Genomic DNA, 12821 nt, shown 5'->3' with positions numbered 1-12821 from the left:
AGGAAATAAAAAGAAGAAACACGTGCCTCCTGTCGCCTTACTGATGGCTCGTTCACGTCGTCTCCCATTCGGTTGTTCGGATGACCGGTTGACCAACTGTTTGATTGATCGTTGACTTTTCTAGAAAAAGTTCACAAATTGGGAGAATAAAGTTTGTGGTTTGAAAAAAGTTATCAATTTTTAAAATAACTTATGAATTTGATAATGTGCACAAGAAAATAGTGGGAGCTTTGCGAAAATAGTGGTCTACAAGAAAATCCCACGAGGTAGAGTCAAAAGCCTTGCGAAAGTCAAGCTTTAGCACCATAGTGGGAGCTTTTGTAGTATGGTGGCAGCTTCGAATTTCCACGGTGTAGATATAAATTTTCAGCAATGTTTCTTTCAGAAATGAAGCCGGGTCGGTTTCCGTGGACTAAAGGAGGGATGAGAAGTTTGAGTCTGTTGGTTAGGAGTTTTGCAATGGCTTTAGTGGGACAATTTTGGGCCTAAAGGCCTCATGAGTTCTGTCAGTCTCATACTTTGTGAGCAGGACTATGAAGGCTCTGTCGAAACGTTCCACGTCCGAGATCAGGTGGTAGAAACCATTGAAGAAAGGCAGGACGGTCCTGTTTAACGGAGTGCCGAAACTTCCGACTGAACCCAGGCCAAAGCAGAGTCGCCAGCTGAGTAGCTGTACCTGAACTCCAGCGATTCAGCAAGACAACGCCGTATCGAATCTAGTGCATGCTGCAAACAGATTTGAATGTCATCAGCACTATTTTATTGTAAGCACTAAGCACCAGTACCACTAATACTGGCCACTTGATCTTCTACGTATTTTACTCCATTTTTCTAACTCGAAGGCATCGGAGGAGCGAGTGCATTCTCAAAAAACATCAGGCAGAGTGTGCAAGGAGAGCATCAGAATCGATCCTAGCTTAAACATACAACAACTTTTTCCGGCAAAAAAAATAAATAACATTTCACATCTTGTCCACTTATTTTGTTTTGCTATACAACTGAAGCATAACATTTCACAGCCTATAATTACACTTATACGTACATAAGGTAGTATGTAGTTGGGCTCAGTTAATCAATCATCCATACACCATTAATCAAACTTACAAGGGCTTAAGAATCAACATCAAGAAGCTACAGATTCTTATTAGCGTTGATCGATCGGTCGTTCAGATTTGATCACCGTGGCAACCCACGCCGCCGCCGCCGCCGCCACTCCTCCTGCCCTTCCTGCTTCCTCCCCTGCACCTCCTCCTGCTCCTCCCCCTGCCCTCGTCGACGTCGTCGTTGCCGTCGTTGCCGAGCATGAGCGGCGCCACGGAGTCCCGCTGCTCGTCGTCGTCGAGGTCGTCGTGGGTGCGGACGTTGACGCACGAGCACCGCTCCAGGGAGGCGAAGAAGGCCGCGGCGATGCCGCCGCCGACCCACCCGGCCACGCGGTCCAGCGGCCGCGCGCAGCCGCCCTGACCGGAGGATGAAGATGAGGACGGCGGGCGGCGCGCGCGCTGCCAGCCGGAGCGGCCGCAGAAGGGGGCGGGCGGCCGCGGGGACGACGCGATGGTGGTTGACGTGAGCGTCGTCGTTGCCATGATGAGCTGAGCTAGCAGTGGATCGATGTGATGAAGGGGAAGAAGGAAGGAACAGAGGCCACTCTTTGGTGGGTTGTTTAAAAGGGAAAATGTGAGCGGCGCACGAAGGTTCTTAATTGGCGCCAATGGCTAAAGGGCTTAAAGCTACTCCAATGCTGCAATTTTGTATTCCTGTTTTGCCCTTGATAAGCTTTGTAAAAAGCAAGCACGCATCACTGCCAATGATAATTGCTGCAGGTAATGTGCTAATGACTACTCTCTCCGTTGCTAAACATAAGTTTGATAGAGATTTCAATATGACTACATATAGATGTATATAGATATAGTTTAAAGTGTAGATTCACTCATTTTGCTCCGTACGTTGTCCATATTAGATTATCAAAAAGGACTGATATTTAGGAACGAAGGGAGTAGTAATTAGGTCAGAGGCATGAAATTGGACACTGCAAAATAATTTTCTCTCGGTCGAATATAGTACTCCCTCCGTCCCAAAAATGTGAGACAGAGGGAGTATTTTCTTGGCACTTGTCAACGCTTGCCCATTTTGAAGTTAACTACTTCATAGCCTTCGGGCTGGGATGCTCTGCAGTAGCGCATCGCGCAGTATAGTCCCTACCGTGTGTACTCGACCTACATATCATCTACACTACTGCAGATGGTCTCGACCTCTCATCTTTGGCTTCGGATCCTCTACAATATCGCTTGTGTAGTATGATCACGGCCGTGTGGACCCGAACACACATGTCATCTACACTGCTTCGGATGGTCTCGACCTCTCATCATCTCTGGCTCGCGATCCTTTGTAATATCACATTGTTGAGTATGATCTCTGTCGAGTGGATTCAACCCCACATGTCATCTACACCAACTCGCCTCCCTATCACCAAGGAAGGGTGCAATCTTTAATTAGCCATTTTTGACCTCATAAACATTACAGGTACTGAGCCAGCACAAGGGGTCGGCATCCAATTTGGTGGCTAGTACTTATGAAAAGTTTGCCCGTGTAAGAGTTGCAAGGCTAGCGGCCATTAGTGTCCTTTGCTGTCTCCCTTTGTAGTAGGAGAAGGGATGGGGTCGCATTAGGTACACATAAATAATGTCACGGGTGTGGATCATGGCCGGAGGTAGCACATGAACGCATGATGGTGGTGCTGGTGCCCCGAGGAAAAGGGCGGGAGGAGGAGCTCTCCATCATGCATGCATCTTTGCCAGTTGCCAGCAAAAGTTTCATGTACATTTTTCCCTGAATTTAGGGGTCAGCATTAGAGTGTGTGAGCGACAGGTTTCGAATTGGACCAATAGTCTAATGGGCACTGTAGACGAGAGAAAGCAGGAAGCGATGCACCTTGAGGTGTCGCTGTGTGTATTACTCGAGGCTATATAGCCTGTGTTACAACAGAGCGCATGAGCGCGAGAGGTTACAGAGGCGCGGCGTGCGCATGCGAGGGAGGATCGTGGGGTTAGTGCATGGGGCGCGTACAAGCATGCATGGGAGACGAAGAGTTACAGTCAACACCCCGCCGCAGGCTGAGCATCGGGAGGCCGAATGCACAGGCTGGACCTGAACTCCTCGAAGGACGGCGTCGGGAGGCCCTTCGTCATGACGTCGGCGAACTGCTGAGCCGTGGGCACGTGAAGGACTCGAAGCTGCCCCAAGGCCACCTTCTCTCGGACGAAGTGGATGTCCAGCTCTATGTGTTTTGTGCGCCGATGGTGGACTGGGTTGGCCGCCATGTACACGGAGGAGATGTTGTCGCAGTAGGTGGCCGTGGCGGCAGGTAGCGGAATACGCAGCTCCCCGAGAAGTTGACGAAGCCAGCAACACTCAGCTACCACATTGGCGACGGCGCGGTACTCGGCCTCGGCACTCGAGCGCGAGACGGTGGGCTGGCGTTTGGAGGACCAGGACACCAGCGCATCACCGAGGTAGACGACGAAGCCCGACGTAGAGCGCCGCGTGTCCGGGCAGCCGGCCCAGTCGACGTCAGAGTAGGCGACCAGGGTGAGCTCGGGGGAGCGACGGAGATGCAGCCCCTGCGTAGTCGTGCCGCGCAGGTAGCGGAGAATGCGCTTGACCAGCGCGAGGTGATGCGTCCGAGGATCGTGCATGTAGAGACACGCCTGTTGCACGGCATACGCCATGTCCGGGCGGGTCAGGGTGATGTACTGAAGGGCACCCACTAGGCTCCGGTACTCGGAGGCATCCTGGACAGGTGCACCGTCGGCAGCGGAGAGCTTCGAGCGGGTGTCGATGGGTGTCGAGGCCAGCTTGCAAGTCATCATGTTAGCGCGATCCAGCAGCTCATCCGCGTATTTGCGCTGGGACAGGAAGAACCCGTCGACCGTGCGCATCACGCTGATCCCGAGGAAGTAGTGAAGGGCACCCAGGTCCTTCATGGAGAACTCGGCGAACATGCGTTGTTGGAGTTGACGGAGGAGCGCCGGCGTGGACGCTGTAAGAACGATGTCGTCGACGTAGAGTAGAAGAAAGGCGGAGCCGGTGTCGCCATGTAGCACGAACAATGACGGGTCTGCCCGGGACACCGTGAAGCCGAGGATGCCGAGGAAGGCCACGAACCGCGCAAACCAGGCGCGAGGGGCCCGTTTCAGGACGTACAGTGACTTGTCAAGCAGGCAGACGTGGTTGGGGAAGTTCTTGTCGATGAAGCTAGCCGGCTGTTGGCAGTAGACGCGCTCCGTGAGATGCCCATGAAGAAAGGCATTGTTCACGTCCATCTGGTGAACAGGCCAGCCTCGGCTGACAGCCACGGTGAGCACGTGCGAATGGTGGCGGCCTTGACGACCGGTGAGAACGTCTCGTCGAAGTCGACGCCGGGGCATTGCGAGAACCCCCGGACCACCCATCGTGCTTTATAGCGCTCGAGGCTGCCGTCCTCCTTCAACTTGTGCCGGAACAACCACTTACCAGTGACTATGTTGGCACCCGGCGGTCGGGGCACAAGCGTCCAGGTCCTGTTCACCATCAGCGCCGAGAATTCATCCTACATAGCTGTTAGCCAATTGACATCACGTAGCGCAGCGTGCACGGATTTGGGGATGGGTGAGATGGTAGGAGTGGTCGAGACATAGTTGTTTTCAGCGTATTTGGGGTTGGGAAAGAATTTGCCGGCGCGAGCGCGCGTGATCATGGTGTGGGTAGGAGCAAGGGGACGGGCCGGGGGCTCGGACGGGTCGGGGGTCGGGGAGCGGCTCGCGGTGGCAGATGCGCCTGTGCGAGTATGATCTACTGACGCTGGGCTTGCCATGACAGTGTTTGTGGGCGAGCAGAGAGGTGTCGGGGGCTAGGCTCAGCAGCCACTACAGGTGTGGGTGTAGGGGTGGACTAACGAGCAGCTCGGCTCGTTAAACTCGTGCTCGTTAAGGCTCGGCTCGTTAAGCTCGTTAAGATTAACGAGCAGAAAACCCTGCTCGGCTCGGCTCGTTTGAAGCTCATTAAGCTCGTGAGTGCTCGCGAGCGCTCGTTAACAGATTATAATATGTTATGATATACATGATGAATGTGTGGGTATGGTTTTCAAGATGAAATATGGTGACTACAAAAAGAAATGAAGTAGTTTGTTGCCTCATATGTCGATTAGATTAAATAGATGGGCTGAGATGCTACAAAAAGTTTGTCACATAAGATAAAAATATGTGTTGTGTTGTTGCTAACGAGCTTAACGAGCTACTCGTGAAATTCGTTAGCTCACTCGTTAAGCTCGTTAAGCTTAATGAGCTATAATCAATGATTGGCTCTGTTCATTAAGAAGCGAGCTATGAGCTTAACGAGCCGAACTATCGAGCGCTCATTAAGCTCACGAGCTACGAGCTTTTGGTCCAGCCCTATGTGGGTGGCATCGCCGTGGTGTGGGCGGCGGGTGGTGGCCGGGTGGAGCGCGGTCGCCGAGGGACGACAGGGAGGTGGGGTGGGTCCTCGTCGGCTATGGTGGGAGGGGTGCGAAGGGCGATACTGAACAGGAATTGCGTCTCGTCAAAGACCATATGGCGAGGTATAAGGACGCGATTCGTAGCGCGATCAAGGCACCTGTAACCCTTGTGGCCGACAGAGTAGCCGAGGAAGGTACACGGAGTGGAACGGGGTGCGAGCTTGTGTGGCGTTGTGGACGAGATGTTGGGATAGCAAAGGCATCCAAAGACACGCAAATGAGTGTAGTCCGGGTGAGCACCGTACAGGAGGTAGAATGGGGTATGCCCATGACGAGTGCGGCATGCACGGCGGTTAAGGAGAAATGTGGCAGTGTTGAGGGCCTCCGCCCAGTAGGTGTATGGCATGGACGTGTGAACGAGCAGCGAGCGAACGATGTCGTTCAGTGTGCGGAGGATCCGCTCAGCGCGCCCGTTTTGCGGCGACGTGTAAGGGCAGGACATACGTAAGACAATGCCCTCAATGGAGAAGAATGTGCGTGCCATGGCGTTGTCGAACTCACGTCCATTGTCACACTGGACAGTGAGAACGTTGAGGTTAAACTGACGACGAACGAAGGCGGCAAACGAGTGGAGGATGGGGTACACATCAGACTTGCGATCGAGGGGGAACGTCCATACAAAGTGGTTATAGTCGTCGAGTAAAACAAGATAATATTGCTTGCCAGAGACACTAGATACAGGCGAAGTCCACACATCACAGTGAATTAACTGAAAAGGGAAATACGAAACATGTTCTGAAGATGAAAATGGCAACCTAACACTTTTCCCTAACTGGCAAGCATGACAGAGCTCGGAAGACGATGGCGGCAGAGGGATGGAGCAGGCACGCAGAGTGTGGGAGAGGGTGTCGTGGCTGGCGTGCCCTAGGCGTTGGTGCCACACCTTGGCCGGGACGACGGTGGCGGAGAGGGCAGTGTGGCATGGCGGCTGCGTGACTGGATACAGATCCTCGTCGGAGTTATACCGGAGGATCACCCGCTTCGTCCTTCGATCCTTATCAGAAAAACTGAGATCGTCAAACTTGACGTTAAGAGGATTATCACGTGCAAGCTTTTTGACAGAGATTAAGTTTTTGATTAGGTGGGGGGAGACTAGGACGTTCTGAAGGTGGATGGGGGCACTGGAGGTGGGAATGGAGGTAGAGCCGGTGTGCGTGACCGCGAACGTGTTGCCATTGCCTACAACAATGCGTGAAGAATTATAGGGCTGAGATGTGGTGAGCAAACCTGATGAGGACGCCATGTGTGTAGTCGCCCCAGTGTCGAGGTACCAGTCCCCGCCGGAGTGGGCGCCCTGCTGCTGCTGGAGTCCGAGATTGTTCAGCGCGTGGACGAGGGCGGCTTGGTCCCACATGGGCGGCGGGGGCGTAGTCGAAGACGAGACACCCGTGTTGTACAGTGGGTGAGCAAGGACGACACCCGGGGTCCAGTGCGTCGGGGCGGCGCCGGGCGGGATCGGTGGAGGTGCGCCGTAGTGCGCGGCGTGGCCAGCGAACGGAGCAGGAGCGCCCGGACGGGGCCCGAGCACACCAGCGCCAGGTGTGTGGGGGCGCCAGGGCATGGGCCACGCATGGACCATCCCAGTCCAGGGCGTAGTTGCAGGCGCCGGCGGCCCTGCGGGACGCGGCACGGAGGAGCTCCCACCGCCACCGGCATCAGCGGCGGCCTTGCCCTTGCCCTTGTTGCGACCGCCGTTACCACCCGGGCGGCGGTTGGTGTTGCCGCCCGTGAACGAGCCCCCGCCGGAGTTGGGGGCGCGCGCAGCATGCAGAGCCATCTCGTTGGAGCTCTCCGGCGCCAGGCGGCTCTCCTCGAGGAGGAGGAAGGCACGGCAGCGGAGAAACGAAGGAAACGGGGTCTGCATTGTGAGGATGGGAATAGCATAGCGAAGGCGGGGGTGCAGCCCGCGAAACATGTTCAACACTTGTTCACGATCACCGACGGGCTCACCGAGGTCTGCCAGTCTATCGGCGCAGTCCTTCAGCCGCGCAAAGTACGAGAGGACGGAGCCGGCACCTTGCTCGATGCGACGAAAGTCGGTGGCGAGGAAGACGGCTTGGTGCTTGCGGTTCTCCAGGAAGATGGAGGAGATGGCCGCCCAGAGCTCGGCGGTGGTCGCGTCGCGCTGGTGGACGAGCCCGAAGATCTCGGGGCTGATGCGGTTGTAGAGCCACGAGATCACATAGGCGTCGTCCTGGAGCCACACGGGGTCGTCGGGGAGCGCCGGAGCAGTGATGTGAGGGAGCACGCCGGTCTTGCGGAAGATGACCTCGAACAGCGTCCGCCACTGAGAGAAGTTGGGCGGGTTGAGGTTGAGGACGACCGGCACATGTTGGTTGATGTAGACGGCCGCAAGGTGTGATGGAGCCGGCGTGATCGCCGCAGAGGGGCCGCCGGAGCCGTGGACGAGCGCGTTAGTGCGCGAGGCGGTGGCAAGGGCCGACAGCGTGAGGTGCTCGGTGCGGTTGGGGGTGGCCGCGGCAGCGGCGGCGGCCGCGAAGGCGCCGTGAAGACCACGGCCAGAGAAGGGAGGGGGAGGGGTGGAGGTGGCGGCGGAGGCATAGCCATGGCGCCGCGAGGAGAGATCGGCAGCGGAAGCGATCTACAGGCGCTGGACGATGTCGGCGTCTGATACCATGTATACGAGAGAAAGCAGGAAGCGATGCACCTTGAGGTGTCGCTGTGTGTATTACTCGAGGCTATATAGCCTGTGTTACAACAGAGCGCATGAGCGTGAGAGGTTACAGAGGCGCGGCGTGCGCATGCGAGGGAGGATCGTGGGGTTAATGCATGGGGCACGTACAAGCATGCATGAAAGACGAGGAGTTACAGTCAACAGGCACGGCACGAAAAACTGCAGGGATGCACATCACAGGAAGAGGGAACGACCTGATCCTTTGTTATAAGTCTGATGAAAGCGATGGACCTGAACCTCGAGCCCGTTGGCAGGGCTGGCCTAGGTTCTCCTAATTGTAAACTTCGTGGACTAAAAAAGGCCCCTACAAACATTCTTCCCTAATTTCCGTTCAACTCCAGCGGCCCGGACGAGACTTGCCTGCTCCTCCGGCGTGTGCCCATCCATGCTCCTGCGTATGTGGATTGATTTGATTGGAACAAAATAAGGCCCGGCCTCACCCTCTTAAAATCAGAGGGGAGATGATTAGATTAGAAAGAAAAAAAAGCAACCATAGAATGAAGTGGGAGCACGGATGGGAGCATGAGGAGGGAGCAGGCAAGCCGGATCCAGCGGCCCCCCTACCCTAAGAATCTTCCCTATTTTCGCCTTTTGTTGCACATGAGCTGAGTGAATACTCGCTTGGGAAGACGTTTGGAAACAAAAAGTTTTTGGTGGTTTATAGACACACAAAATATTCACACCCAAACATGTGCCTCGGAGCATCTACAGCCGGATGCTCTAAACCCGGCTCAAACACCCGGGCGGACGGCCTGATCAGTGACCGGTTACAAAAGTTCAACCCAGACGCGTGCCCCAAACGGGCCTTAAACGCCCGAGCTGACCGGTACCCCTCATATCCTGTCAAAATATGAGGCGGATATGAAGGCGTCTGGGCACGTCCGCCAGTATGAGCAAATGTTTATGTGTTTTAACAGGTCAGTCGGCCCAAGACAGACGCATGGTTGTCGTGCATGGCCCTGTATGTAATGGATGTTTTGAAAATTAGGTATGTGGTTGAAAATGGTAAAATTTGAGGCCCACCTGGTCATTATCCACGGGCGCGTCCGCAGACATTTGACTACCCAAATTTGCAACCTGTAGATGTAGATGCTCTCATGAAATTCGCTGCTGGACTTGTTTCTCGCACCTCCATGCCCTTCTTAGAGTGGTATATAGATTAGAACACCCAAACTCCACAACTACGACTTCACCACAACCTTCTTACATCCACAAAATTATCAATGACCAGCTTCAAACCCTCCAAAAGAACTCCATTCTCCTCCCAAACGATGGAACAACTACCTTCTTTTGTCTAGACACATGGCTTTTCTCATCGAGAAAACCTTTGTCAACCACTTCTAAACATTTTTTCATGCCACATACATAAACATTTTAGCCTCTCTATCATGAAAAATGGGTTACCTGCGAATTGCCGTGGTCGTCTAACCTTGGTCACCTCCCGTGAGTTTGATGCTTTGCCTTTGTTGTTGCAGGATTTCAAGCTCGGTAGTGATCCAACATCAACTCACACCTAGATTGGGGGCGCAAATAGTAGTAGGTATACACACAATGCACAAATTCCCCTCAATCTCTGTCTCTTGGTTATTCAATCAGCAACAAGAAGAGCGAACATGAGAACATCACAATCCATCACCCTAAATTGTGCCCACCACTACGTCCACAACTCCATCCTTCACCTCCCTCCTGCCAAACCTGACTATATGGGTTGTCACAACTCGCCTATAAAAGACCTGACATGACACGACCCGTGTCGACCCGGGCACAACACGAAGGCCTAAGCTCGGGGATTGGCCTGACACGTGACTTAAAAGGGTAGGCCTGACATGACACGGTTGCGAGCCGGTCCGCGTTCGTTTTTCCGCCTTCTCGGCCTTCCGCACTTTAAAAATTAAAAAAAAGAACTAAAAAGTTAAGAAAAATACAAAAAAATTATTTTTTAGAAAAAGAATGCAAAAATATAATTTTAAATGAAATATGAAAGAGGCAAAGTGTCATATAGACCGACCGCATGTCGCATCGGCTCTGGGTGGTGCCCTGCCGGCCCACGAATAAAAGTGCCATGCGAGACCATAAAAGTGTCATGTCGTGTCAGCCTTAAGGCTTGGCATTGAGGATCGGCCTTGTTCTGTGGTGGGTTGAAGGCCAATCCAACCCTTTTATTCGCATGCGGTGTTGGACTCGTGTCGTGCCGAAAATCCGTGCCCGCGAAGCACGGACCATATGGCAAGGTTTCGCTCATGCCTACTTTTGAAAGGTGTTTTATTTGCTCGGAGTTCTTGTTTGATACCCGATAAAGCAAATCTAGGTTTTTGCTTTCCTCGTTTGATACCGGATAAAACAAATCTAGTTTTTTGCTTTCCTCGTTTGATACCCGATAGAAAATTAGATCTACATGGGAGCTCATCTAAATCGCCCCATCCATCCTCCTGAGGAGCTCCATCGTGCCATTCACCGTTGCCCAAGCCATATCCGCATGGCCCTGCGCTACACCCGCCGTCCACATCCATGCCCGCCTCAATGAGTGCTGCCTCCCACGTACGCGCATCCACCTACCCCGCATATAAGAAATGAGAAAGAAGTTTCATGCTTCGAAGTAATCCTTAAGTGAATTTAGCAAGATTTTGATTGTATTTGCTCAATGGGTTTTCACATGTTTTGAACGTCTTGTTTTTTGTTTTGAGAGAACGTGTTAAACAACCAAACACAAGTTTTTTTTGAGCATCACAAACTTAATTCATCATATGATAGCTAGATCGTTTACATAATGATGAAAAATAAAGTCAGGGATGACAGTTTCCCATGCTTCAGACATGCCAGAAGTAATACAATGTTTTGCTAAATTATCCGCGACCGAATTGGCCTCTCTACTACAGTGATCAAAAGTGATACTAGCAAACTCCAGTGCCAGGAGGGAGCACTCGGCAATGATTGGTACGCCTGTTCCCATATATGTGTTTGGATCAGAGATGGCCTCAAGTGCATTGAGACAGTCAGACTCAACTTCCAAATTCGTGCACCCCAGATTTGCTCCAAGATTTAACCCACATCGAATAGCGATTAGTTCTGCTACTTTTATACTCGCCACATGCGGTAATAGATGAGTCGTTGCACCTAGGAACTTACCGTGGTCGTCACGGACAATGACACCACAAGATCCCGCGAACCTATCCGCATGAAAAGAAGCATGGACATTTATTTTAACAACTCCCACCGCAGGCTTCTTTCATACATGGTCCCGCTTGCGAGTAGGCTGATTTGGAGTGTTTGCTCATAAAAAATTTGTTGCTAACACTCGGATCGTCATAGCTGCTTGTTGAGGCATCTGAACTGTCTCACCTTTTGTATGGATTCTCCTTTGCCACCAAATAAACCACATTGCTACAAGGGCGAGCTCAGCTATAGGAATGTTATGTACTGACGACTGCATCTGGATCAGTCTGTCAAGGTTAATAGAGCCCGATCGGTCCTGGCAAACCACTCTTTTAATCTCCTGTGATAGCCCTAGCTCCGTCCAAATTGCGTGCGCCCCGGTACAAGTGAAAAAGCAATGTTGTATGTCTTCTAATCCGGTGGAACAGATCGGACATTGCGGGATCAGAGGAATATGTCTATTAGCAAAGACATCATAGCATGGAAGAACCCCCTTCAACACTTTCCAGCCAAAGTGTTTAATCTTCTCTGGTAGTCGCAGTTTCCAAAGATCTTTTCAAACTCCATTTAATGAGGCACTACTTGGGCTAGTCCGATTCAAGTGCTGTCCGAATTGATGCTCAAATTCAACATGGTATGCCGAACGCAAGGAAAAGGTTCCAGTACTTGTATGTTGCCAAGCTACAAAATCTTCAACGGCCTCGACATGAAGAGGAATTTGTAGAATCCTATGCACATCGACTGAAAAAAAGACGCTGCAAATAAGTGCCTCATCCCATTGTCCTGTGTGGGGGTCAATTATCTCTTCCACTTTTGTTAGCATAATACCCCCTAGGGGTAATAGGCTTTCTGTTCATACTAGTGGGTATCCACGGGTCATCCCAAATATTAATGTGTGAACCAGAACCCACACGTCATATGCATCCCCTTCTGAAAGTTTGAATTCCAGTTACAATACTCTGCCAAGTGAACGAAGAACCTTTCTTGGGGCCAGATTTCAGAATATCTCCATTGAGATAATATTTTGCCCTCAGAACTCGTGCACACAAAGAATCAGGATTTTGGGGTAGTCGCCAACACTGCTTTGCTAACATAGCAAGATTAAAATTGTGAAGGTCTCTAAACCCCATGTCACCTTTTTTCTTCGGTACACACATTTTCCACCAGGCGAACCAATGCATTTTTTTCTTCTCCTCTCCGTCAAAAATAAACAATAGGATAACTAGATGAGGCCTGATTACCCACCTGACTTCAATCGTACGGCCCACACAGGTCCAATCTACCAACGCTGAAATCCAACGGCGCAGAAGGCGATCCGTACTCCCAAGCTCATTCTCCCCTTTCTTCCGCAGACCAAAGAAAAAAAAGAGAGGGCGAAGGAAATCCACGAGCGGAGAAGAGGGGATCAAGATGCGGCTTTCGTTCCCCCTCGTCGCCGGC

General features: G+C 52.2%; 1 protein-coding gene across 1 annotated transcript; it reads right to left on the bottom strand.

Annotated features, from left to right (window-relative positions):
* Window positions 1-1006: 1006 nt before the first annotated feature.
* On the bottom strand, window positions 1007-1676 carry LOC119289258. The gene has a single exon (XM_037568618.1). The coding sequence runs from the start codon at window positions 1584-1586 to the stop codon at window positions 1167-1169; it is 420 nt and encodes a 139-aa protein (XP_037424515.1). The 5' UTR covers window positions 1587-1676; the 3' UTR covers window positions 1007-1166.
* Between the last annotated feature and the right edge of the window lie 11145 nt (window positions 1677-12821).

This window comes from Triticum dicoccoides, chromosome 4A (assembly GCF_002162155.2).
Source record: "Triticum dicoccoides isolate Atlit2015 ecotype Zavitan chromosome 4A, WEW_v2.0, whole genome shotgun sequence".
NCBI lineage: Eukaryota > Viridiplantae > Streptophyta > Magnoliopsida > Poales > Poaceae > Triticum > Triticum dicoccoides.
The sequence above is the reverse complement of the archived record's forward strand: the minus strand, read 5'-3'. Positions and strand labels throughout refer to the sequence as shown.